The sequence below is a fragment of the Corvus hawaiiensis genome, chromosome 6 (assembly GCF_020740725.1).
Source record: "Corvus hawaiiensis isolate bCorHaw1 chromosome 6, bCorHaw1.pri.cur, whole genome shotgun sequence".
In the NCBI taxonomy this organism is placed as follows: Eukaryota; Metazoa; Chordata; class Aves; order Passeriformes; family Corvidae; genus Corvus; species Corvus hawaiiensis.
In genome coordinates, this window is record NC_063218.1 from 59,383,198 (window position 1) to 59,409,242 (window position 26,045).

Here is a 26,045-nt window from a genome sequence, read left to right on the forward strand (position 1 = left end):
AGATGAGGTTATTGGTTCCTGCTTATTGAACTGGTACTTGTGCAAAAATGTTAAGTAAGAAAGAACAACTGTGAGGAGTTCCTATAGATTAGCATACGCGTGTCAGTGATCACCCTGGAGAAGCTGAGGGCCAGGCAGGCAGTCCCGGACCTGCTTCCTCTCCCGGGCCGGGGTAGCTCCGTCAGATCCCATGTGCTGGGAGGATTCGACTCACTGGTCAAAAGCGTATCAGTGGCCGCCGGTTCTGACCCCGTCTTGTCCCGGTGTCTCTTCCCAGGCACTGCCTCGGCCCTGGCCGCACCGGACAGAGCAGGGCTGGGCGGGCACTTCCACGGGTAGGGCGGAAGTGCGGCAGGGACGGGCCAGGCGGCAGGGACGGGCCAGGCGGCAGGGACGGGCCAGGCGGCAGGGACGCGAGGGTGGGCGGCCGTGGGAGACCCGGTTGCTGGGGCCGCGGGGGCCGTTGGGAGCTCGGGCTGGACCGCCCCTGCCGGTAACCGCCGGTGGCTCCCGCCATGAGCGGTGGCGCCCGGCGCTGCTGCAGCACCAGGAACAGCGGGGCCACCGTCCTCAGCTCGCCGCCCTCTGGGGGCGAGGACCCCCTCAGCCCCTCCACAGGCTCCCCGCTCTCCCTCGCGTCTCGCTCCAGCTCCCCGGGCTGTGAGGAGGAGGAGCGGGTGGCGGCCTCCCGGAGCCTGGCAGGCGATAGGTAACCCCTGCGGCAGGGACCGGGCTCGAGCAGGGAGCTCGGGGCTGCCCTTTGGTGACCAGCCGGGCCCCTGCACTCGTTTCCCTCCGCTGGAGACTCTGGGGACAGAAGATTATTTTAATAAATATAGGCTTGTTTGCATAGATAAGTGCATTAAGCACTTTGTTCCTTTTTTTTTTTTTTTTTTTTTTGGAGAGTCTTCTCAGTGAACAGCTGAGTATTTTTATGGGCTCATGAATTGTTTATAGGCAGTTGGCCTGCAATGTTTCCTGCCTTAATTTAAAAGTGGTTGCGGACTAAAGGGCTGTTTTTCGTAGGGTATATGGCTGGGTCCAGATTCAGCTTTGTATGCATGCATTGCACAGCTCCTGCTCCTGTGGCTTACATCTTGTTCCATTTTAATTATATGCAAACATAATACGCCTTCTTTTTACTTGGGATCTCGCTGGCTTGATAGGAGAATAAATAATTCTTATTCTTCCCTTTAAAACAGAAGGGGGAATAGCAGGGAGTGCCTATCCTATTCTGGAATACCACTTTATGATGGAAACTTCCCGGACTTATGCATTAACTGGTGGTGAATGTAACTAGCAAGGTTGAACTGAGCTAAAAGTGACAGTGGAGTAAAGAAAGGACAGCAGAGCTTTACAGGGGTGCAGGTTTCCAGCATGGTTTTCAAATTTCCATGGAGAGCAGTGAAGGAATATGGATCACAGTGAATTTTGCTTAAAAGCATTTCTTGAAAAAGGTGCTAAAAATCCAGGGAAAGAGTGTTCAAGTGTAGTCAGAAGCTTCAGAGTGAAGAGATCAGCCAGTTCGTGATCCCTTTCAGTTTTTCTGTTACCTCTCCATATACTTCTTCCCAATAAGCAATTTTGTTCATGCACCTTAAAGTTCTGTTGCAATTTGTTCAAGCTACAACTTGTCTTTGCAGCTTGAGAGGCTATTTGAAACAGCTCCCAACTCTTGGGCCTGTTGCTGCAGTATTCTCTGGCAGCAGTAAGATGCAGCTGAAGACAACCTCTTTTAGGGCCTGAGTTGGCAGAGTCTTATTAAACTGTGGGGAAAATACATGCTTCGTTAATGCAGACACTGCTTCTGAGTAATGCTGCTGCCATGTTGTACTAAGTGCCTACCAAGTGTTCATATAGCAGCTTCTGTGTATAGCTGCCAAGATCTTGGAAGTATAATAATAAAAACCACTTCTTATATAGACCCCCACATATGCATAGACTCTGAATCTTTTTGTTGTTCTTGTCGTCTTAAAACTACACAAAAATTAACTGGAGGCAGATACATCGGGAAATGCAATATTTGCAAAAGAGAAAGGGTGAAAACAAGGCCTTCTGAAATGGGGTTAGGCATTTTCATACTTTCATTGTGGATCAGTGCTATGTTTGATGGTGTGACGTCAGTGCATATATGCAAATGATAATCACTGTTTTTTATTAATCAGACTTCAGGTCTAATGCCAGATGTGTCCAGTTTGATTTAAGATACTTAGGTAGAAATAAATACGCACTTGAGAATGGGGTATCTTAAGAAGTCTTACCGTAATTATTTTGAAGAAGTTCTTAACTGTGAACAAGCTAGAATTTCAGAAAATGGCCCTGTGAAATTCAAGGTCTGTGTGGTTCAAAATACATGGTTGGTGTGCCAGGGACAGTGTGACTGGTGGCTGCAATGCACACCAAGAAAGGCTGGGTTCTGGTGCGATTGGAGAGCTTTCGACACATTATTGGAGAAGTATTTCTCCTAACAGGCCTTAATACTGAGTTTGTGTTTTCCTCTGTTTAAGCTTCATTTTCTGTTATTTCTTACTCATCTACAGTAAGTTTTTAATCTATTACTGTGAATAACTTTTTTGAGAAGTTGACAGCTTAAATTTCATGAGTACTGATACCAGAAAAGACATAGTAAATATTATTTTTCTTAATTTATTCATTCTCCTAGTACTTTTTCTAAGGTCGGTTTAATTTGTCAGCCATGTTCCAGTACTAGGTGCCATAATGCAAATCATGCAAAGCAAAGGAATGTATTGAGGAAGTATCCCTGCCCAAAATGTCAAGTCTGTGCAAAGTTACAGGGTTTTTCCCTGAATGTGAATGTATAGTACTTTTATCCTTTAATAAACTTTCAGAGACTTATTTCCTTACAAAATGTTTTATTAAACATTCTTAAGTGGTATCTGTTATTATATGTATGTGTTTAAAAGCTGTCTCTGTTAAATTTTTGGTCTTTATTAATCCTGTAGCATAAAAGCCCTAGGGTGCAGCAGAATGTGTTGGACTATGCTGGGCTTGTGAGTGTTTGGTCTGTGCTGCTTCTGTCCTTGCATGGTCTTGTGACATGCAAGGGTGTCCCTGTCAGTTCTGTTATTCTGGATCTCTGTGGCAGCACACTGTAAAAGTGGGTTTGTTCAGAGAAATAAACCTGTTCCAGGTAGGTTTCAGTGTAAATCAGTTCCCCTGTCTTGGTCCTGCTAGCACAAACACATATGGGTAAAATAACAGAGAAGAGTAGGACAAAACTCCCTAGCACTGGTGTTGTCCCCAAATGCTTTCTACCACAGACATGTATTCTAAAGATGAGTGGGACAGAAAATGTTTTGCAATAGAGTATCAGAGTATTGCTGTGTCCTGTGAATATGTTGTACTTTTATATTGATAAAGCCCAGATATCTTCTATTTAAAAGATTGATTTCCTGAGCATTAGCATAATATGCTTGTTGGATGCTTCTTCTGTAGCTTAGATTCAGCAAACAGAATTCCTCACTGTAGTGAAGTATGTATGTAGGTAGGTATTTCCAGAGTCTGTACATCCATATGAAATACTAACGTGAAGTCTAGTTTCACTGCTTTGTTCTCAAGAAAAAATTCTGTGGCAGATAGAAGAAATCTTTTAAAGAAATCTCTTGGCATGTTTTCAAACTTTGCTGACTTGGATCCTAATATATTGTGTTACTTATGAAATAATACATGTATAGAATATTATAAAAGATATTTCTGACCGGGGGTAGGATTGCTGCATTAGTAACGAGTGAAGAAGTTATGAGTGACTTATGCGAGATATCCTATTAAATGTCTAACACAATCTTGTATAATACCATCAAGTATTGTATACTAGCTGTATTTCTTAAGCACATTTCCTGTGAAAGCGTTTTAAGGTGGAAAACTTTATTGGATTGAATGGATGCATTAGTAATGAATGGATTCGTAATGCTGAGGTTGCTTGATACCATGAATCCACTTGTATACGACTTGAATGAAGAAAATACATTCTAGCTTTTGCTTTGCTTTTGCTAAAGACCACTTGATACATGGAGCTTCTTGTGACCAAGGATAGGATGTTAATATTAAATCTTGGTTTTTCCTTGGCTTCCATATGTGAGAAGGAAAGTGACACTTTGATGTTACTGGTAATCTTTTTGTTTAGTTCCTAAAAGGTGTTATTTTTGTTTAATTCCTAAAAGGTAATGTTTGGATCTGTTCCACAGTTTAGAATCACTAACAAGCTAGAATTTAGTAAGTAAAAGGTAGAATGTAAGGGGGATGGTCAGAGGTGCATTATAAATGCCATTTTATCCATTAGGGAGATTACTAAGCAAATAGAAAAATTCTGTCATTGTTGTCACATTATGCCATAAAAGAAAAGTACTTTTTCAAGACAGTAACACTGCTTAACTTTTCAATCAAATACATTATAGATAATATTCTCTTATGTTTCTTGTTTTTAATTCAGGAAGGCTGAATGCTCTGAAATAGCAGGGGGGAGAAAAGTGTCACCTTTGAAAGATAACCTTTCGCCATGGGAAGAGTGGTTCATTGGCAAAGAGAAGGAACTGCGTGCCCGCTTACAAGCTAGAGCTGCAGAGGTGATTACATCCAATTGGCTTAATTCTAAGTCTAATAGAAGATAGCAAACACAGCATTTTCTTTTCCTTTGGTTGTAGAAACACAAGTAGGTTTTTTTCCCTTTTTTTTTTTTAGTGTCTTAGGCCTCCAAAGTGTTTGTGTTTGTCATCGCTGGCGTGATTCATACTGTGTGCATTCTCTTTTGCTAAATGTTATGCTTCATTGAACTGGTGCTGTATAATATTTTGTTTATCCAACTGTCAGGTAATGGTTTAATTTTAGAAAATTAAAACATTTATATAATTACTGCCTTGATTTTCATCATGGGTACGTATGCCTGCATGTAGAAGAAAATGGGGTGTGTACTGATTGTAAGTATGCCAAGCTACTTGGTTAGTTTTGAGGCACAGTGGTGTTACTCACTTAGCATGTAATTTTGCAACTGTTTGGTGTCCTTTCCCAGGATAGGGATCCCTGTTACAGCATTTTTTCCCCCTCAGTCTGTCTTTTGCCCCCTTGCAGATGAACAGTTCTTGAGAACCAGGGCTGGGACACAATTAAGTGAGAGCACTCTATCTTTTCTTGATTATTCTGTTTGTAGTTGGCAGTTGATTAAATGATACTGTTGTTGAAAATCAAATGGGAAGTATTGGGTAGTGATTAGAACAATCACATCAAAATTAGGTAATTTCTCACTTTAGTTATTGATTAACTATTTGACCTTGAATGTTTTCCTAGGCTTTCTGTGATTATCTGTAAAGTGAATATAGCATACAGCTGTTTTATGTGGGCTACCTCATGTTGTTTATAAAACATGTACCACTGGAAGGTTCAGGAACAGTATTTTAAAGATCAGCAGTATACCAAAGTAGTTTGTTAAACTTAAGGAATATGCTTTGATCCATTAATATCAACCAAACTTATCAAACAAAATCAACAAACCAAACAAATGAAGCAATTCATGACTTCCCATTTATATTCTGGATTGGTAATGTAAATGTAAGCTAGCAGATGTCTCTCAACTAAGTATTAAGAACAGTCATAGGACAAGCATTACTTAATGCCAGTAGAAAATAGTCATATAGGTAAGTATTTCTAGTTTGTAAGATTTTGAAAACATTAGATGTCAAACTGCAGCAAGGCAAAGTGAAAAGCTTATATTTGGGGGAAAAATATAATCAACACTTCTGTAAGAGGCCAGAAAAGAATGAAATATGTGATATTTATATAAAAAATTATTGCTATGTTTGCATATTAAAAGTATTCTAAACTGATATCCTGAGAAACAACTGGGAAGTCCCAGATAGATCTTTTGATGACATTAGCACCAAGTCGGCCCTGAATGTCAAAAATGTGGATAAACATTTGGAGTGGAATTAAGTTGGGTCTTCTAAGGTACTTACAGTGCCATCAGCTTTTACAGAAGCCAGGATACCTGCAATACAGGTGTCTTGGAACTCAAAGGAGACATTATTTGCTGTAACTTTGCCTCAATACAGCAACAACTGTATTTTCAAACCATGTCTGTATTGTGGGTGTTTGAGCTCTCTGTAAGCTTCTCTTGATGTCCTATTAAACTGAAATTCAATGTCATAAGAAAAGGGTGTTCTTTCTGAAACTGACTGCAGAAAATCAGTTTCATGGAAATAATTCCATCTGTCCTGTGTTTGAAGGTATGAATTTTCATTAAAAATTAGGACTTTTTGTTAATGTTACAGTTGGAGAAGCTAGACATCTCAAATTGTCTCCTTAGTTATGTTTTTTCTTTATTAACTTCACTGGAGAAATGCAAGTGACTGCATATATACTGTATATCATATAAAGATACTTTGGAATTTCTTCTCTCATCTTCAAAATAAACCTTCTGTTTCAAAGTTTGCTAGAATCCGCGATAATTTTGGCTTTAGTAAGTTTTGGGTTAAGCCCTAAAGTTCTAGTAGTTCTGGTACTAAAAATCACAGGTGAATAATACTTCACTTAGCTTTTGATACCTTCCACAGTGCAGAGAAGTACACAATGTAAATTTTAAATATTGTAGGAAAGTACTGCTGCAAATTAAGATTCTGCTGACTAAAAAGGCATTTCAATAAACTGTGGAGTGATTTGCTACATTTAATTGCTTCCAAAATCTAATTAAAATATGTATTTCCAGTTACTATCCTAAAAATTATACATTTTCATTGGTTGTATTTCATAGTATTTGTGTTGACTGTCATTAATCTTCTCCAAAATCTTAGTGAAGGAAAAATACCAAAATCTAATGCTTACCTTGTTTTAACTGCAGCACTATTGCCATAATACTATTTACAGTACTGCCTGTAAACGGTCACCGCAGATTTGAGATGTATACTTTTTCTTTAATTAGGAAATGAATATACAGCTTGAGAAAATGAAGCAATATCAAGAATGTGAAAGAAGAAAAAGGATAGCTGAAGAGAAACACAAGGAATGGGTCCAGAAAAAAAGAGAAGAGGTAAATACTGCTTTGGCTGGAAATATTCATGCCGTGCTTGAGTAAGCCTATGTAAAATTTACTCAGTCTGTTTGGACTTCCATGGTTTTAGTTTGCTGAGTAAATGGCTGCTTTAATTGAAAATTATAAAAACATGCCAAAACAGCTAAACTTTTTTTTAAGACTGATGGGCTTTTTTCTGTGAGATACAAAGGGATTTGTTTTCTGAGTAGTCAGATAACTGACAATTGGTGTACATCTTGTGCAGTAGCTTTCTGCTGATTATAGCTGGGGTTTTGATCTTTAATGTACCCAGACTTCCCAGGTTCAGTGCCCAAACGTTTTGGGTTAAATGTACATCCTGTCTGTGTGCAATGTCTTGTAGAGCCAGAAGAAGGATTTAGTTAAATATCACCATGAACAGGCAAAGAGTGTGGTAAGGTTTAGAGAGATAATTGAGGTATGGGGCCAGATTGAAGAAATTCCCAGTAGACCACAATTAGTAATTGGGAACTCCTTCACTCAATAATTAATTTCTGGGTGGGATCAAAAGATTTTTAAGTTCTCTTGAGGGGGATGCCTGAGTCCAAGGTCAGAAACAGACAGAATCCTGATCTCAATATGACCGTTTCCCGCGCTTTCACGTGTCGGAGGAAAATAACTTTAAGGGATGGGACTATGCAATTACACAAATTTATTGTTTAAAATAACAAACGCATCAGTCGACGCGTGAGATTTTACAACACCTCCGGGTAATGGCGACTAGTCACAAGATTTAGGGTTACATTGTAATTTATAACTTTCTAATCCAATAGATACTTAAAATGACACTTTGTTTTAGATTAATGACCTATCACCTGTGGCACTTCTCACTGCAATGCAGCTATGTCTTGACCAATAACTTCTCATGTCACGTACACACAGTTGTCTCTCTTATACCATCTACATTCTTAACTTAAACTATATAAAATCACACCATTATATTTTAAAACCCTTCACCAAAACACCCAGTGTACAATTTTACTTATAATTGTAGGAACACAAGTTTGTAATCCTTTTGCTTAAAGTCCACAAATCTCTGTCAATTAAGCCAGACCTAGTCTCTTCCAGGGTTGTAAATCAAAGCCTCCTTTAATTGCAGGAGTTTCTACTCCTCTGTCTCCCACATCAATGGATCTCTATACAGCTGTGTCACACCAAGTGAGCATATGCACTTGATGGTAGAATTGGGAACGCTTGGGAGACCAGGGCATGTTCAGCCTCTGGTAGTGCATGGGTGTATGTGTTCATTGTCTTATGGTCTGTAGCAATACCAGTTGTTTACTGTTCTATACTTCTGTTTCTGAATAAAATCAGATGAAAATTCACTAAAAATATCCCAATAGCACTAGCTGTGTTGGATGGGCAGACCTAATACATTTGTTTTCATTATTTCAGAACTCCTTCTTCAGATTCAGCCTAGAACCACTAGAATAACATATGTTTGGATCTAACCTAATTAATCTTAGTCTTAATGCTGGTTGGATAATTGGTATAAACAGCAGAACCTATCCTGCTCGATTAAGTTATTATGATTTATATTACTAATTAAATTACACAGCAAAAAGTAGATTTATTATTCAGCATATACAATGCCATTTTCCTCTTCCAAAATGAAATTTAAATGAAAATTAAATTCTAGGTGTCTGTACCTATTCATTGGCTTGAAAGAGTTGATCTGCCTCTTAAAACACTTCCAGTTCAAAACCAGAAGTTTTCCTTCTGTCTCCTCCTCACTACCCCTATCCCCTCCTTCAACTTCTATAAATTTCTACTTATTCAGATTTTCCTTGGAACTTTGTGGATTTACTGGTTAACAGCTTCTATTCTGTTGTCAGTGGGAATAGGAGGTCTTTTTTATCGTAATCAAACCAGCCCAGAGGACAGGCAAAAAAACATACTCGTGTCTGGACTTTATCATATTATGTTTTGGAAGCATAATGTCATCCTTAGAACATGTCCCAAGTGTTTAGAAAAGTAAGCTGATTTTAATTGAAATCAGATGATTCATTGGCTAGTCTTTCCTATAAGCCACACTCAAATCAAGGACAAACTGAACTTAAAAGCTTATCTGTCCATAGGATATTTGTGCTGCATAGACTGTCCCATTTCAAGTTTCCACAAGATTATTTGTGGAACTGGATACAGACTGAAGGATAAATATGTCAATTCAGTGACTAAGATGTTTAAAATTGCATCAAGATTACAGCTGTAGTTAAGGTTAGAGTCATGAGCACTCACAGTTGATATAATTTTCTAGGGGATTGTGTATATATCTCCTATTTGGAAAACACTTTCTCATAGAAATATCAAAAGGTGCTTCTTGAGGCAAAACTTGCAGTATACTTTACTGAAATTTCCATTAAGCACTCACCTTTTTCAAGTTCAGTTATCGATTCTGAGCCCTGTGTGTAGAGTGCAGAAAATGCTTTATTTGCCAAGAGGCAGTACTTTCAGGGATCTTATCTCTGTAATCTCCACAAGTCTGTATCCTTTTCCATTGCTCAGTACTGTAGTGATGAAGAAAGTAAGGCACACTTGAGCATACGTGAAACTTTTTCCTTCATCTTGAGCATCCAGCACCAGGAGACACTGCTGGAAGAGTCTTCATACTGTGACTGTGAGAGACATTTATGTCAGAAGTAAAATGTTTGTGTTTGCATAAAAGAATTCTGGTTTTCTGTGTGTCAAGCCAGTGTTCTTGTATAGCAATTTTAGTTGTGATGCTCTAACTGTTAAATATGGTCCTTTAGGGTGGGGTTAGGAAGCAAAGCTTGAACACTGTTTGTGTGTTCACTATTGGTTTTTTTATTATTTAATATAGATTAAAAATTATGTGTTGTTACAGTTTTCTTTCTTTCATTTTACATAAACTATTTTTGAAAATAAAGGAATCCTAGCTATTTAGTATTCTTTATGTAAATAGCTTTTGTGGTTCTTAAAGGTTGTAAGTGAACTAGAAGTAGTATTTTGAAATAATGAGCCATCAAAGAAGATGCTAAGCCATGAAATAATGGTTATACAAGTATTTGTTTATGGCAAAATTTTGCAGCTCACTAGGAATTAAAAGCTTAATAAAATCAATTGTTAGGCACTTTCCTGGACCTAACAATGCTTGTACAATTTTCAGTAAGGTACTGGATCTCTCCTGGACAAAAATAGTCTTACTTTCTCTCCCTCTTAAAGTTGAGTAATTTGTGGGCAAACAGTAAATTGTCTGTTGACTTTTTAGCAAGTCATAAGAGTATCAATTGAAATATTTTAACTCTAAAATAACTCTAAGCATGCTTTTGATTCCAGAAGAAAAATGAACATAACATGATTTTTTATGTAACTAGAACTGTTATTTCTGAGTTACTGTTAGAGTTATTGATAAAAATGAGGTTGTTATGGTTATAAATGCTGAGCAAGTAGATTTGGTGTTCAGTGTCCTGTTTTCATTATTAAAGTAGCCTTGGTTTAAGTGTTATGCGGAACTGAAGATAGATCAGCAAAGTCATTAGAATCTGTCTTCATCTCTCTGGTATTTGCTTGATTATTTATTGCTGGTTTTAGGCTCCAGCTTGGTAAGGTGCTTATAGTGAACTGCAGAGTTTGAAACAAAAGGAATTGACATCCTTGACTGCCATATTATCATTGAACTACATCTTGAATAGGTATTCAAGATTGAAAACTAATTTGTATTTAATTTCTTCAGATTAGAATTAATGCTTGTGAAATCCTATTTTCTCTCTGTCTGTTCATTATTGCACTGTGGGTTTTTTTCTTTTCTGGAGGGGGAGCAGCCAAGAAAGGACCCATTCTTAGAATGAAGTTTTTTATTGAAAATAAAACCAAGAAGTAGAGAATGGCTAGAATTTTATCATTAAAAAGAAGAGGCCTTTGAAGTCTGTAATCTCCTGTGACTCCACGTAGATTCTGAACAAATGAGTTAACTTCAGTCATTGTTCTCCACCACTGAGTAAGTTTAACACAAAATGTGCATCCAACACCTTCAATACAGTCCTCTAAACTGTGTCTTGGAATTATTTGAATTGGGGTACCTACTTGTGTGATACATTTTGAAAAGCTTCTCTCCATAGCGGCATCTGTATGACTTGTGGCTTGTCAAATATGGTCTTGTTTAAAAGTTTTGTTACTCTTTGGCTTAGCTGGTTGTAGATGATAAGTAGACTGTTTACAGACTTGGGTATATTACAGTTTAAGGAGGAAGATAAAAAATACTGCTATTTATCCTCAAAATATTTGGGAATCACATTTCTGGTTCCTTCCAAAGATTTTTCTCTCTCATCTAAATTCTGTTCAATTAATATGTGATGACAAAACTCTGGCTGGATAAAAAACATGCAGTAAAATAACATGATAGTTAAGGTCATAGACGTTCAGAGTTGATCACTCATTCATACTTTCTTTTGTAGTGTTTCCTTTGAAGGCCACCACTCTTGAGAACTTGTTCAGTATGGTTCAATTCCAAGTTCCTTCACAGTGTGACCAGGCACTGGTCCTACTGAGTGATAACTTACTGTGTTCTAATCAGTGGAAGTTCCTGGAGCTTCTCTTCTGATTTGGAATATATGTAAGCTGCTCTCTGAAGCCAGTTGGATTTATTTTTTCCCTTATTTTCCCTTGAACTAATTGATTCAAGATACATGTAGCCTTCTTCCAGGAAGAAAACCCTACCCTTACCACCTCATTTCCCAAGAATGAGGTGCAGTACGGAGAACTCTTTGCTAGTGTTCTTTTACTGTTAATTATTTAAAGAACTGAGGATGGTTTTGACTACTGCTCTTTATGTAGTCTCACATGAAGTATTCTTATGTTCATGTAAACGGGAGCCCAGCCCCTGCCTTTACCGTTGTAGGCATAATTTGGGTTTAAGACTTGCGTATCTATTAGAGTAGTAGTAGAGAGTGCAGTGTTTACAAGACCGTATCTGCAGAACCTGAGGTATATAAGACTTACCTCCTAATATTTTGCCATAGCATAGGAATCTCGCTTTTGGCAGTAGCCAAGGTTTTTTCTTTTCCTGTTTTATGTGAACTTCTGATCCTATAATGTGAAGTCTCTTTCATTCCTATCATCAGCTGTGGACACTTTGGTAAGGTACTTGTAATTGTGGAATTACTGATTAAATCAAAGTACTGGTTTCAAATCAAAGGATGAAAAGCTTTTGAGAAATGCATTGTGAATGCATAAACTGTGAAGAGCCTGTAAACTGCCATGACTGTTTAATTCTTTAACATTGTCATAACAGTCAGAACCTCTTATGAATTATTGCTGAATAAAATATTAGGATTAAAGGTCAGGCTTGATGACAACAGCTTTTTGATTACATATTAAAAAAATCAACTCTGATGCAGTGTACTCTACCTGCTACAATCTAATATGGTATCTTCAAATCATATTTAATCCACCTTTACTGACTCTGCAAAGCTGCTTCATTTTTACAATGCCAATAGAATATGAACTTAGCAATATCTAGAGTATTCAATTCATATATATACATGTGTGTAAATATAAATATTTACATTATATATGTATATATATATATTTATATATATTATATATACACATTACATTTTTGGGTTAGCCCCAGTAGGCAGTTGAGACCCCACGTAGCCCCTCATTTGCTCCCACCAGCTTTTATTGCTGAGCAGTATGGTCTGGGATAACCCTTGGGTTGGTTGGTGTCAGCTGTTCTGGCTTTGCCCCCTCCCAACTCCTTGCGCAACCCCCTGACTATGCACTGGTGGGATGGGATGAGAAGCAGAAAAGACCTTGAAGCTTCGTAAGCATTGATTAGTGATAACTTATGTTATCAACAAACACTGTTTTGTTCACAAATCCAAACAAAGCACAACGGGAGCTGCTATGAAGAAAATTAAGTCCATCCAAAACAAAACCCACTACATGTGTTATGCGTATCTTTGCAACAGTAAGAGAAATCCCCAAAGAGGAATGCTTGCATCCCAAAATAACTAATTCTGAAACTCATTTTATTAACATCCTTGTATTTAGTCTTTGCATGTAATTCTTTATGCTGTAATAATGTGATACCTAGCAAAGTTGTAAAAGCACAAGTGGTGAAGTTACAATTTTCCATTGAAAAAACCAATTATTCTAATACCAATCTAAATTCGACTGTAACATTTCTAATACTTTCTGCATTGTTGAATAGAGAATAAGGCAACACTCTTTTTTTTTCTTAAAAGTAAATATGACCAAGCAGGCATTAAGAATAGAATTTGGATGTTCAACATTTTTATTGTTCTTTTCTTTTCAATAAGACCCCTTTACTTACTGAAAAATATAATTTTAATGGAAACTAGGTTCAGGATGGAAAAGTTCTGTTTGAATGCTTTTTCACTGAAAATTTTGTTCTTACCATTTACTGTGCTGTTGGCTGATAGTCTTTATGAGAAGCAAAAAGCAGTAAGAAGTATATGAAAGCCTAGAACCATCACACTGTATAGTAATGAATGACTGTTCTTGGAGCAGACTTCCTGTAGTGGTTTGGTCCAAAATACTCATTACTGTTTATCTGCTGTGAGATAAGAATTAGGAGAAACGCAAAGCAGGCACCAAACTTGAAAGAATATAAAGAAGTTTATTAACAGACCTAAAAGAAGGAAAAAAAAATTATACCATACCTTCAGAACTCTCCTCCTCCCCCCCACCTTCCTCCCTTCTCCCACTGATAATGTAAAAAGACAACCCTTAAGATGTTCAGTCTGTTTACCACTTCCATAATAACCTTGTTCAGTCCATTTAAAAGAGAAGTCTCTTATTGCTCGTGCTATGAAAACGTTATCACAACGAGACAGCCGCCCACTTCCAAATATTGTTCAGTCCATTTAGGAAGAGGAGTCTCTCTGCCTGCGTGTGAGTCCCTTCCCCTGACTTGCAGCTTTTCCCACAACTGCTTTCGAGGGTCCACTCTTGAAGTTTTTTGGGGTACAATTTTAAGGTTGAGCCGTTCAGAAACAAGAACAGAGGCCCTTCTCCTTCCCTGGGAGCAAAGGGTCTTCCTCATCTTCATCGTTAGGACTATCTCTGGGAGCATCTCTAGGAACTGAGGTTCCCATTTGGAGCAAAAGTCCTCATCTGGTCCATCTCTCCCTGTTCAAACTTCTCATGAAATTACAGCTGCGTCAGCATCTGCCTATCTCAGCGCAGGTGCTTTTGCTTGCGAGTTGAACACTCCACCCCCCATATCTTCATGAAATTACAACGGGATACTCTGATATATCATAGCTTCACAACAGAATTTCAGCTTTAAGCATCTCCTCTTTCTCTTCCGTCAGGTTTTCAGCTCTTCACAGCCCTGAAAGGGTTAATCTCACCTCGGCCTTGCAGCTGGAATGTGGCTTATCGAAATGGAGAGGGGGGAGAGCCGAGCTGCTCCGGCTGCCCACAGCAAGGCGGGGGGTGGGGGGTGTTTCTACAGATGGAACAGGTCCATCGGCTCCAGGATGGCCGTGGCCTGGCCCGGCCTGGCCCGAGCAGGGCCTGGCCGGACCCACTGGCCCCACACGGGGCTCGCAGCCACCTGTCCCAGCACCGGAAATGAGAGAGAGCTTGAGGGGGGGAGTTTGTCTATTCTTAAGTGTGGATCACAAAGGCGATCACAATTTTAAGTGGCTTAAAGAATTGTCCATATTCAGACTGGCCAGCTGATAGGTTCTATCAGGTCATAGAGGAAGCTGTAAGCACCCCTTAGCAAGGACATCCCTTCTGGGACTATGCTTGCTAACCTACGACACTTCCCTTTTTGCTGTGCTGTGTAATTCCTCCCAGAAGAGACACCTAGATGCCAGCTCTTACACCAAAGGCTTTTTGTTTAATGTGTACTTTATCTCAGCATGGTTAATACAGAGCACAGATTGTTCAACAGCTCAAGCATGACTTTCAAGTTCAAAAGCTGTGCTTGCTCATACTGTCTTTCTCTCATCCAATGAGTTGTTAATTATTTTGTGAGGAGTGATACCACTTCCACAGAAGGGGTGGAGAATCCTGTCATCCCAGCCTGCAGCCTGGGGACATGTTAGTTGGAATCTCCTCAGGCAGAAATGTAATGAAATCCAGATCTACCCTGTCCTAGGTTAATGTTCTTACAGCTGAACTGTTGTTGAGTCAAAGCATTGGTTGCTAATGTAGAGCCTGATGTACTATGGTTTTTGCTGACAGTTTAGACTTGAAAGAGATGCTAAGATGTCTACTTTTTTCAAGACTGAACCCTTTCAAGAAATGTGTTTGTGAGGGAAGCTTCTAGTAGACATGATTTCCAGTCATGAGAACCAACTGCATTTAAGAATGAAAATTTTCTGTGTGCATACCTGTCTTTACATATCTAAATTGTTTTTGTGGGTCTGGGCTTAATTTCTTATGGATTTTTTTTTCATATTGTGGGTCTTTTACTCTCTGAACCTGGAAAGTCTTTACACAATTTTTTTCTGTGATGTCATGCATGATCAATGCCATGGTTATAATTTTAGGTTGTACCTGAATCTTAATTACCTTTAGATTTCTGTAAGTAGAATGAACTATTTTTTCATAGTGAGTGTTAGAATGAGTTTTAGACAGAGTTTTGGAAGAGGAATTCAGGGTGACAGGTGAATATGAGTGCTCATGTATTTCAGCAGCATTTGTGGAGTCCACATTCTTCTGAAAATCCCAATAGTGTTCCAGGGACCAAGTACACTAAAACTTTGTTTGTCACATACATTGAGTCCCCATATGAAATGAACACAGTTTGGGAGAAAGATCCAGTAATTCTCCGGTTCCCGGACTGCAGTGGGGTCTGCACTGACTTTGTGTGAACTTCAGCAGTAAATTGATATAAACTTGCCTGTCAGGAGACATCTGCTGCTCAGACCTCTGTTGACCTCCTTTCTAGCCTCTTGTTTTCACATGGAAATTCTAGAGAGATTAAAGAAGTACTCCTGTGGCCTAGGCTTGGTCACTGATTTGGGTTACAGGGCAAAATTGAAAAGATAATTACAATTGTCTGAATGACCCAGATTTCCAAGACTGCTAAAAGTGGTTGATGTTCAGGATTATTATGAGGATAAACGAGTAAATTTGGATGTGTGTTCTGATGTTGGCAATGTGGGCTTTTCCTGTATTTTGCCATCAGTCAGCATTAAATGATGCTAGAATATGCTAGCTGTTAGCAAACCGCTGTGAAGTAGAACCCTTATCTGTGAATAGAGAAATGTTGTCACGTTCTGCGGACCATAAGATGGAAAGGATTGCTGTGAGAAGTAAAAATATCTTAAAAATATCAATCACATCATTAGTTTCTGGAAATACTTCTACTCAGTGACAGTCTGCATAGAAAATGCAAAACAGAAAACGCCCCTGCACTTTGTGCATTCCAGCCTCTCATTTAGTCATTGATGTGAAAATACAGAAACATATATTTTAGTAGTTTTCTTTGAGTTGGATATAGTGCCTATGTTTCAAAAGCAATTAGGGGGTTTTTTTCCTGCATGAAAAATTATTTAATATTTCTACCTTCTGTCAGGAAGAAAGTGGGATGCTTCAAATTTTAAAATCCTTTGACCATTCACCACATACATGTAGTTCTGATTTTTCTTGAAAAGTTAGTAATTAATACTGACTCAGTAAGACACATGCTGTGAACTGAGTCACCATTCACTGCTTTGTGGGACAGATGGATTTGTGTTGGGTGGGGGATTTCCAAGTATTGACCTAGCCCAGACTTCATTAGGTTCTGAGACTTGATAGAATCACAGCACAGAGTGGTGAACCTTCAGGGTAGATTTGTAACCTTTTGCCTTAGTTACATGCTTGGGCAGGGTGGCAGGAGAACAAGCCTTTCTTGCAATGAGTAATTGGATGTTTTACAATCAATACCTTAATTTATGTAATACCCGCAACCATATTTTAGTGTATGTAAATTTACTAGTGGTTTAGTGAATAAATTGTGACTGTTTCGAAGACAAGATCAAAGAGGATTTTTAAAACCCAATCTAAACAACACCAAACATAAACAAATAATTTCTTCCCTCATATGTACATGGAAGGGAAAGTAAAAGACGGAGTGAAGAACATGTACCTTAATATATATGTTCATAGCATTTTTGATAGACTTTTATAATGAGGATGGGGAAAAAGCTGGGAATGTCAGGGTGATAGAAGCTTGACATGAAACAAGTTACTAAAGTAGCTGGGAATGTGGTGTACACTAACTTTATGAAGGAAAAGCTGTTCTGATTGTGAGAGAAGGAGGAAGCATTTCTGATTTGTCTGCAGAAAAATTTCTAGGCTGCTGTAAAGTCTGTAATTCTGCAGGGAGTCTCCCTGTCTTACGGATGTCTCACTGGAAGTAAAACTTAGCAATAGTCATGGCTTTCATGATAGTGTGTATGGCATGTTATTGTTTACATAGGACCTAATTTAACTTTGAGTCAGCCTAGATAGTAGCTAAACTCATCTAAGTATTGTCATTTAAGATACATAATTTAAGAAGCTTCCCTGCCTTTCTTTTATAGTATTTAGAAAGATTTTTAGTCTATTTTCTGCTTATAATTGTTTTCCATTATGGAACAACTCCATAGGTATGGAAGTAGCCCAGTTTTTCAGTTTTCTCCTATATTTATTTTAATGTCTTTTATACAATAAGACCCTTAGCTAAAGACTGTAGTTTTGGAAGATCCTTAGTTTTGTAACTTACTTTCATGTACGTCAGAGGTAAGTCAGCAAACAACAAAATGTGTGAAATCTTTGTAAGCCACCTTCTCCCATAGTTTAACTCACTGATTTAACATATATCTCTCATCTACATTAATGATTTTTATGTGTTCCAGAGTTGTTGGTGCATTTGCGAGTATTTGGTAATGAAGAGACAGAGAAACAGCTCTGAATAAAAGAGATTGAGATGAATTTTAGATGAAGAAGGAGGAAAAGCTTAGACAATTGGTTATTTGCCTTTTTCAGGAAGGTGATATTTAAATACTTTGCCAAAAATACATTATTTTTTCTTTTCAACATTTTTAAATATGGAAGCATTTGTTTCATGTTAAGAAAGATCTTGTTTCCATTCTTCATTAGCATAAAAACATTTCAGAATCTCAACTTTTTTTTAGTTCTCAGAATGAAATGAATTTTTCATTGGTCTTGGTTGTAAATAGTTTTATCACATGTACAGGCCTCAGTGTTGTGAAGTCATATTAATAAGACCAATTGTTTTATAATTCTGTGTAGTTTTACATTCCAGATATGCATTGAAATTGGAGTGTATTAGTATTTGACCATTTTCCCTATACTACAAAACAGATTAAGCTGATGTTTGCTAGAATGTATTAAAAGTGAAATGGAAAAAAACCCACCAAGCAACAAAAAACCAAGGAGAAAATAGAGCTAATAGCTAGTTGCAATTGTTTTGTGAAATTGTGTGCATTTTGTACACAAAGAAGTGTTTGTTGTCAAGTAAGAATATTTGACAAGAGTATACCAGAGCAGTACTACTGAAAGTATCTTTATGATTTTAGGTGAAGAAACATCCACCTTGGAGATTATGGTAGACAGACCTAATAAAGCATAGCTTGTAAAAGGAGGCAGGTGGGGTGTGGTGGGTGGAAATCCCACAGTGCATAGTATAGCTGCTGATGTTAAAATTGTAGTAGTGCTTCTGGTATTGGCAAACAGAACAGGACACACTAACTCAAGCGGTTCTGTAAACTGGCTTCTTTCCTGGCAGAAATGTGGTGTGTTGCAGAGCAGTATAAGCTGAAGTTTTTACTCTCTATGTGCTACTTTATTGGATTGGTGGTAGTTTTGGTATGGGGGACAAGCACTGAACCAACAGGTATCCTGTTTAGACCAGACTGAAGGAGTTGTGCTGGTCCCCAGCTCCAGTATTATGGAGCTTCTGCTTCATTATGCATAATTGGATTTTCCAGAAGTACAGTAAACCTGGGAAAAGGTGGGGGAGGGACACATGGGGAGAGCTCTAGTTTTCTGCCTTTTTGTTCTTTTAATGGGAAAAATGGTAATATATAGTGGTAAAATGGAATGGGAGTGTATTTCTGGTTTTCTTGAGAATGTGTTTTTCCTGTATTTCATTTATTTATTATACTTTGCAGCTGTAGTTCTAGGCATTTGACATCCATACTGCCAACTGTAAAAATTCTGAGTCAGTATAAGTTTCTGCTAAACTACATATCTCCTTTGTTCAAGAGGAGTGTGCAGGGAAGTGTATAAGTAGAATATTTCTTAAAAAAAAAACAATGTATTTTTTCAACAGCTCTTTTCTATTAAGAGGAAACTGGTCTTAAGTGTTGTGCCTCTCCTCCAAGTCATGTGCACAGCTTGTCTGGTAGATTTTTGCTTCCGCGTGTGTATGCAGTTGCTTCAGAGCTAAGCAAGTTAAGCAGAAATAGTATCGAATCAGTAGCTTCCAGACACTTCATAATGGTTACAAGGAACAGAAGTGAGAGCTATTGTTACTCTTCAAATAAAAATACCTCCCTCTCTAGATGAAGAAAGGGCCAGTAGATACATGTTTGTTTGCTTAGAGAAAGATCTTCAGAACATTGTTGTTGGATACACACACTCTGAAAAGATGCAGAAGTGAATGACACCTCTGGTGTATTCTGTCTTCCAAATCATATGGGCAGCAATTTCACTTCACACTCAAGTTACCATTTTGCCTGCCCTAGAATGTGTTTTCTCATTTTCCCTTTCATGATTTGAACAGGAGAGATGTGTGGATTGATTTATTGAAGTATTCCCTCTGTGAATAAGCTAAAGAGTATAAAAAGAGAGTACCACAAAACATGAACTGGATTTTTATGTGAACTTTTTATTTTCCTGTTAATTTCTGCTTAAGTGTGTTGAACAATCTGCATATCTCAGTGACTCTTAGAATGGGGCAGTTTACCTGACTTCCATTTGGAACTGTAGTTTGCTCTAGATTCACCAACAAGTAAAGCTAACACACCATTGTTGAGAACTGCAACCATGTATTTCATTCCCAGAAATATTGAGAAGTGTCTGAAGTGTTTAAAAAAAATGTCAGAATAAATAAAACAGAGTAGTAAATGTAGTAGTATGAGGAGACCTGAAAGTAAAATTTATCATCTTTTTTGACAAGTTTGTATGTCTAAAACTATCTTACCTAGAATCTAGCGATGGATAGGTTCTCACTTCAAAGAGCTTACAATATCACATATATTTTCAGGTTTATGATAATTTTCTTTGTGATTGTGTAATAAAATTAACTGTATTCCTCAAAAGAATCACTCCTTGAAATATACTGAAAAATTTCTATTCTGTTTTTTTGATATGTTTCGCATAGGAAAGAAGAGAAAGGAAACGAAAGCTGAGCAAAGAAATGGCGGAAAAAGCGACAAGGGAACTAGAAAAAATGCAGTTACAAGAAAAGGCTGACATAAAGTATAAAGAATGGTTAAAGAAGAAGAGAGCTGAGGAGGCAGAAAAGAAGGAAAAGGAGAAGGTATTAACAAACTCATCATTTATTTGGATGGAGTTACTTAATCTGTAACTTACGTTGAATATATTGATATCAAATGGCAATGTTGTGTAGGAAAAAACCTTTCAAGAGTTGCAATGTTAGCGCATTAGAGACACTGTGGTATGGTCAGCAAAGTAAGATGCACGTTAATGCATTTTCGTTAATAGCCTTTGAGTTTTTCTCAGGGAAACACTGGAGTAACATGGAGTTTGGGGTTTTTTAATTTTTTTTTCAGACTTAAACCAAAAAATGCATCTTTTCCATTGTTGGGAAAAGGTGGTCGTATTTGAAGACATATTTGAAATATATTCAGCAGTCTGGAAATCTGCAAAAAATTATTTATTATTTTGTGTATATTGTACAGGGCTTTGTCCAGGAGTACCTTAATTTTTTTATTATTACTTCTAGGAAAAAGAAAAAGAACGGGAGGCTGAGCTAAAGGAGAAGAGAACAAGATCGGAGAAAATCTTTAAGGAATGGCTGCAAAATGCTAGAAATAAACCACAGCCTGCTTTATATAGTTATGGTTTCCCACATGGGAAGTCTACAGGTTTGTATGTCTAATACACGAATATGCAGTGACTTTGCTTTGTGGTTCCTTCCTTCTAATATTTTAATGTAAAACGAAGGCTGTTTAGGATATTCATCTCATATCTAATTTTGGCACATAGTAATGACTATACTATGGTATAAGTCAGAGAAACAGATTCTGAGACCTTTTCTGTATTTTTCTTAGCCTTTTTTGTTATTTGGGAGGAAATTTGTATTATTTGAGATAATTATGTGGTGTCCCAAATTATGATTTTATCTAATTTTTCTCACCAGGCATAGGAATCACTAGAGCAAATCACTGTTTCCTGTGAAGCAAATTAGTTATGTCATCATCCTTGTAAAGATAGTTTTCATGTTACAGAAGGTGTGCACCACCTTAGCACACCTGAATCCCCCTTAGAAAAGAGGTGGGGTTTTGAGACACAAGAACAATTAGAAGCTGACAGAAGTCCTGTCTGAAAAAGGAGACAGGGGCATCAATCTGTATACTGAGCTAAAATTTCCTTTCTGTTTTGCTTTTCATCTGCATGGTACCTCCTTGGCTTCTGTAATCCTATTCCTTTTTTTGTTTGAAAGGGAAGTGTGGAAGAGAATGCTGTTCATAGTGTGGTGTTTCACAAGTCTTACTTTATTTTTGTATTTTTTGTCATCTCACATAGTACAAAAGCAGAAAATCAGCAAGAAATGGTATTGCATTACACATTATTTTTCTATGCAACTAAAATAATTGCTTCCATTTCACTTTGCAACAGAAATAGTTTTGGGACCAAAATTCTGGTCTCTGAGTGTTTAAGAAGCATGTACAAAGCAGGTGAACAACCTTTACTCTTTTGCTTACATTTATTTGTAAATAGTGATATACCTTGCCTTCATGTTTTGGTTGGACCTTCGTTACATACTGCCAGCTGCAATCATTTATTTAAATGATTTTTGAAAAATACTTCTCTACTCACTTATGTCATTCAGTAGAATGTATTACAAACTTTGAAGTGTATCCATCATGTGGTTAGGTAAAACAAGGTAGCCAATTTGTAGACATTTACAGTTATTAAGAACACAAAGGACTGAGCATTCAACCTGGTTATTATTTAAGTAGAGGTGAAGAATATGCCAGTTACTGGTTTAAAAAAAAAAGGTGGAATATTTATTATTTTGAATCACTTAAATTATGTGATGTGCCTGTGCTGTCTTTCTCTGAAGACACTGTTGTGTAGTAATTAGTCTAGATGATTATTATAACTGCTTGCATTGGAAGGATTGTAGCGTAAATATTCCTTTTTAGTTATGTGTATTTTCTAAATGTTTTAGGGAGTGCTGATAGAAATTTGTATCCGGCTCCAGCATATTGTAACCCCATTCCTTGGAAACCAGTACATGTGCCTCCCCCAAAGGAAGACAGTTTTCTTACCTTGAAGAAGAGTATGGGACCTGTATCTTGTCAGCCTTGTGCATCTTTACCAATGGTGATTTCGAAGCCCAAGAGCAACCCTTGTATTGGATCTCTGTGCAGAAAGAAGTTATAGTTCAGAAAAAGTGTTCTTACAATCTTGAGCAAACTGGGCCATAACTGTGAAGTTCTATGTAGTTACATGTCCAAAGCAGATTGCTTTGTGCCTACTTCTTTTTTTTCCATTTTTGTGAGCAGGCTTTGTGTTTACCACTAATCGACCAATCAGGCTTTTTATGTTTTTTCTATATTGCATTTTAGTTTTAAAAAAAAAGGAAAAGATAAATTGTAATGGGACTGTAACTCAATACCAATAAAATGCACAGGATTGTTTCTTCCTTTTCTCTCTTGTTGTTGAAGGAGTTCATTTCTATATGTAATTATTATTTTGGGCACCAGTATTACTAGGATATTTTAAAGACGCTATTTGTAACAGATTTTAAAACAATTCTTGGCTTAATGCGGCAGGAATTCAAGGCCTGCACCAGTTCCAGGGTTATCATGTCATTGGGATTGCAGACATATAGTGGGCTAGCTTCTATTGCTGGAGTACTGCAATGAATGGACACAGGCTCTTTGCCAGACCTGATACACACAAACCAGGGAGAACTGGTCAGGGATGTGAAGTTTGGAGCCAGTAATGACATACATGAGTCTGTGGGATTTGGTAGGGTGCACCTGAGAATGCTGAGGAAGTGGCAAATGTCATTGTAAGGATACTCTCAATTATTGTTGAGAGGTCTGGTGATAAGGGGAGGTTCCTGAGAACTAGAAGAAAGTGAATGTCAACCCAGTCTTCAAGAAGGGTGTATATGTAGAACTACAGGCCAGTAGTCAGCCTCACCTCAGTCACCTAGAAAGATGATGAATGTGGCAAGTGCAGCCAGCAGCCTCCTGGGCTGCATGAGGAAGAGCGTTACCCAACAAAGGGAAGCAGTCCATCCCTTGTACCATAACTGTTTTGAGACCACATTTGGAGTGCTATGCCCATTCCTGGGCATGCTAGTAAAAGACTGACATTGGTGTTCTGGAGCAAGCTCAGTGAAGGGCCACAAAGATGATTAAAGGTTTGGAGCATCTGACAGACAGAAGCTGAGAGAGCTGTGACTGTTCAGCATGAAGGAGAGAAAGTTCAGTAATGTCTGAACAATGTCTGTAAATACCTGATGAATGGAGAGAGAGAGAGCAGACCCTTCTCAGTAGTGCCCAGTGAGAGAAGAGGCAGTGAATGCAAATTAAAATACAGTCATCAAATGCTGGAACAAATTGCCCAGAGATGTTGTGGAGTTTCCATTCTTGGAGATACTCAAAACTTGACTGGACATAGTCCTGAGAAACCTTCTCCAGTTGGCTCTCTTTTGAGCAAGGGGGTCGGACTAGATGATTTCCAGAAGTCCATTCCAGTCTCAACATTCTGTTATTAATGGTGAAAAGGAAAAAGTAGAAAGAAAGAAGACTTATTTTTCCTGTTATAGTTTTATCACTTTGAGAAATACCTTGCTATGTCTTAAAAGTTAACAGTATTAAAAATAATAATAATAAAGTATGTTACAAAATATATATATAAAAAAAAAAGCATGTTATAAAATCTACATGGTAAAATAACACACTAAGTCACATTCTGGTATGTAAGTGTTCTTTTGATTCTACTTCTTGTCTTAATAGTATATTTTAATTTCTTCAGAGCAAGTTGTGAAAAATACTAAAACTATCTCATGTCAAGTTTATACTTAATACATTACTCATACCATTACTTTGAGTGAATCAGTTTACGCAATATACCTGTGTCTGTTCTTTTTAGATGGTGGCAAATGCTAACAAGACTGCAACACCTTACAGGTAGATTACTTAGTTTGTGTTTGCTTTTAGACTTTCACAAAATCTTAATTTTACTGTATGCATGTAGGAGAAGTCTGGAGTCTGTAAAATACATGGAGCGTCAAACTGTGCTTCTGTTAAGTAGAAGCATACAGAAGTCTGCACATTATCTTCAGGATGTAGAACTCTGTGTCCATCTTTTTCTATAAGGACCTCTGCAATAGATGGGTATGAAACTAGTGGATTAATAGATTAGTTGTTAATCTCTCCATCCCATCTTGCCATGTGGAAGTGTCTAATCAGACTCAGAAGTTTCAGAATTGTGTAAGCTATGAGAAGCTTGTGAGTGTTTAGATGAAGGGACAGTATTTTACTGTAATGCAAATGATTAATTTTAGCTTACAGAGATTTCTCGGGACTGATTTAATTGAAGAGTCATATACTATTTTAGTGTTTTCTCTAACAGTTTCTCTGAAGTAGCATGTGGCCAGCAGTAAGGTGTGTTGGCATAATTACCTAAGTGTATACTTACGGCTTTGTATTTCTTTGAGCATTTATTTGCTTGTTGTGAAATAAAATGAACTTACAACCCCTAAAATAGGAGCTTTAAGATGAGGCCCATATTGTAGCTTATCCATAGCATTGTTGACACTTTACCATGCCATAAATCAAATCTCTCCTGATGGGAGAGAATTTGCTGAAAATCCTTGCAAGGAGTTTAAAAGATAAAGCGAGATGTCTTCTGTAGTTTCAATGCTTTTAGATAGTTGTTTATTAAGTCTTATCAGAGGAACTGAACCACTAGCGTGACCCAGGTACAGCATAGAAGGAGGAAAAGTAGGAGTGAGAGCAATTATCAAGATTTACACGCCTTTTAAAGATATTTTAACCAATAGTTACTAAAAACGTACATTATTTTCACTTTCTTACCAATTATTCAGTAACACGACTAGGAACTGCGGAATTTTCTATCCAATCAATCCAAACTACTTTTACTGCAGAATATGGAGTAGTAGAAGAAGGAGAAGAAGGTCTAGAGAACAACAACAATCCTCCATTTTGATATTTTTTTCTCTTATCTATTTACTATAAAGAGAAGCCCAAAACCTCTAAAATTTTCACCCTGTGACAATCTTACATAGTAGTCTATAACCTAATTCACACCACTGTATTTTCTAGTTGTTGTCTGACTGTTGGTAATTTTTTTTCAAGGTTTAAAGCTATACCAGTGTTGTCCAGGGGGTAAAACCCCTTAAAAACAGGCAGAGAAATATTCTTGGCACTCTGGGTTCCTACAATTGTAAAGACAGTTCTGTCTTAACTAAATTACAAAAAAATTTGGCATGATAGCCGCTGAATGCACATATTGGCCCAAATTCAATCCACATAATGATTTGGCTAAAGAAGAGAAATAATGTTTGGATTTTTTCCAGCAAGATATCAACTACACAATAAAATGGTCTGGCCTTACAGCATTATTTTGGACTGTGTGCTGCAGAAGACTATAATTTTATGCTGTTGTGGCAAATAATTTACACCATTTTTTCTCAGATGTTAGAAGATAAAATCTTGACACTTTGTTTTAGCGTAAAGAGCATTCTGTATTCTGTTATTAAGGTCTCTTCTGGATTTCTCTGCTTACAAAATTTCACAGTAGATCAAGTCACAGAGTC

At 37.6% G+C, this 26,045-nt stretch overlaps 1 protein-coding gene across 1 annotated transcript; it reads left to right on the forward strand.

Moving 5' to 3' along the window:
• The first annotated feature begins 404 nt into the window (after nucleotides 1-404).
• CCDC34 (coiled-coil domain containing 34) lies at nucleotides 405-22,898 on the forward strand. The gene is made up of 6 exons (XM_048305846.1): nucleotides 405-709; nucleotides 4,451-4,583; nucleotides 6,929-7,036; nucleotides 20,379-20,537; nucleotides 20,964-21,105; nucleotides 22,416-22,898. Exons 1-6 carry the CDS (start codon nucleotides 516-518, stop codon nucleotides 22,628-22,630), a joined length of 951 nt encoding a protein of 316 aa, XP_048161803.1. The 5' UTR covers nucleotides 405-515; the 3' UTR covers nucleotides 22,631-22,898.
• The last annotated feature ends 3,147 nt before the right edge of the window (nucleotides 22,899-26,045 follow it).

Coding starts and splice junctions, on each gene's coding strand:
- CCDC34 (XM_048305846.1), top strand. CDS start 516: ATGAGCGGTGGCGCCCGGCGCTGCTGCAGCACCAGGAACAGCGGGGCC. Junction 7,037..20,378: donor TCCAGAAAAAAAGAGAAGAG/GTAAATACTGCT, acceptor TGTTTCGCATAG/GAAAGAAGAGAAAGGAAACG. Junction 20,538..20,963: donor AAAAGAAGGAAAAGGAGAAG/GTATTAACAAAC, acceptor TATTACTTCTAG/GAAAAAGAAAAAGAACGGGA.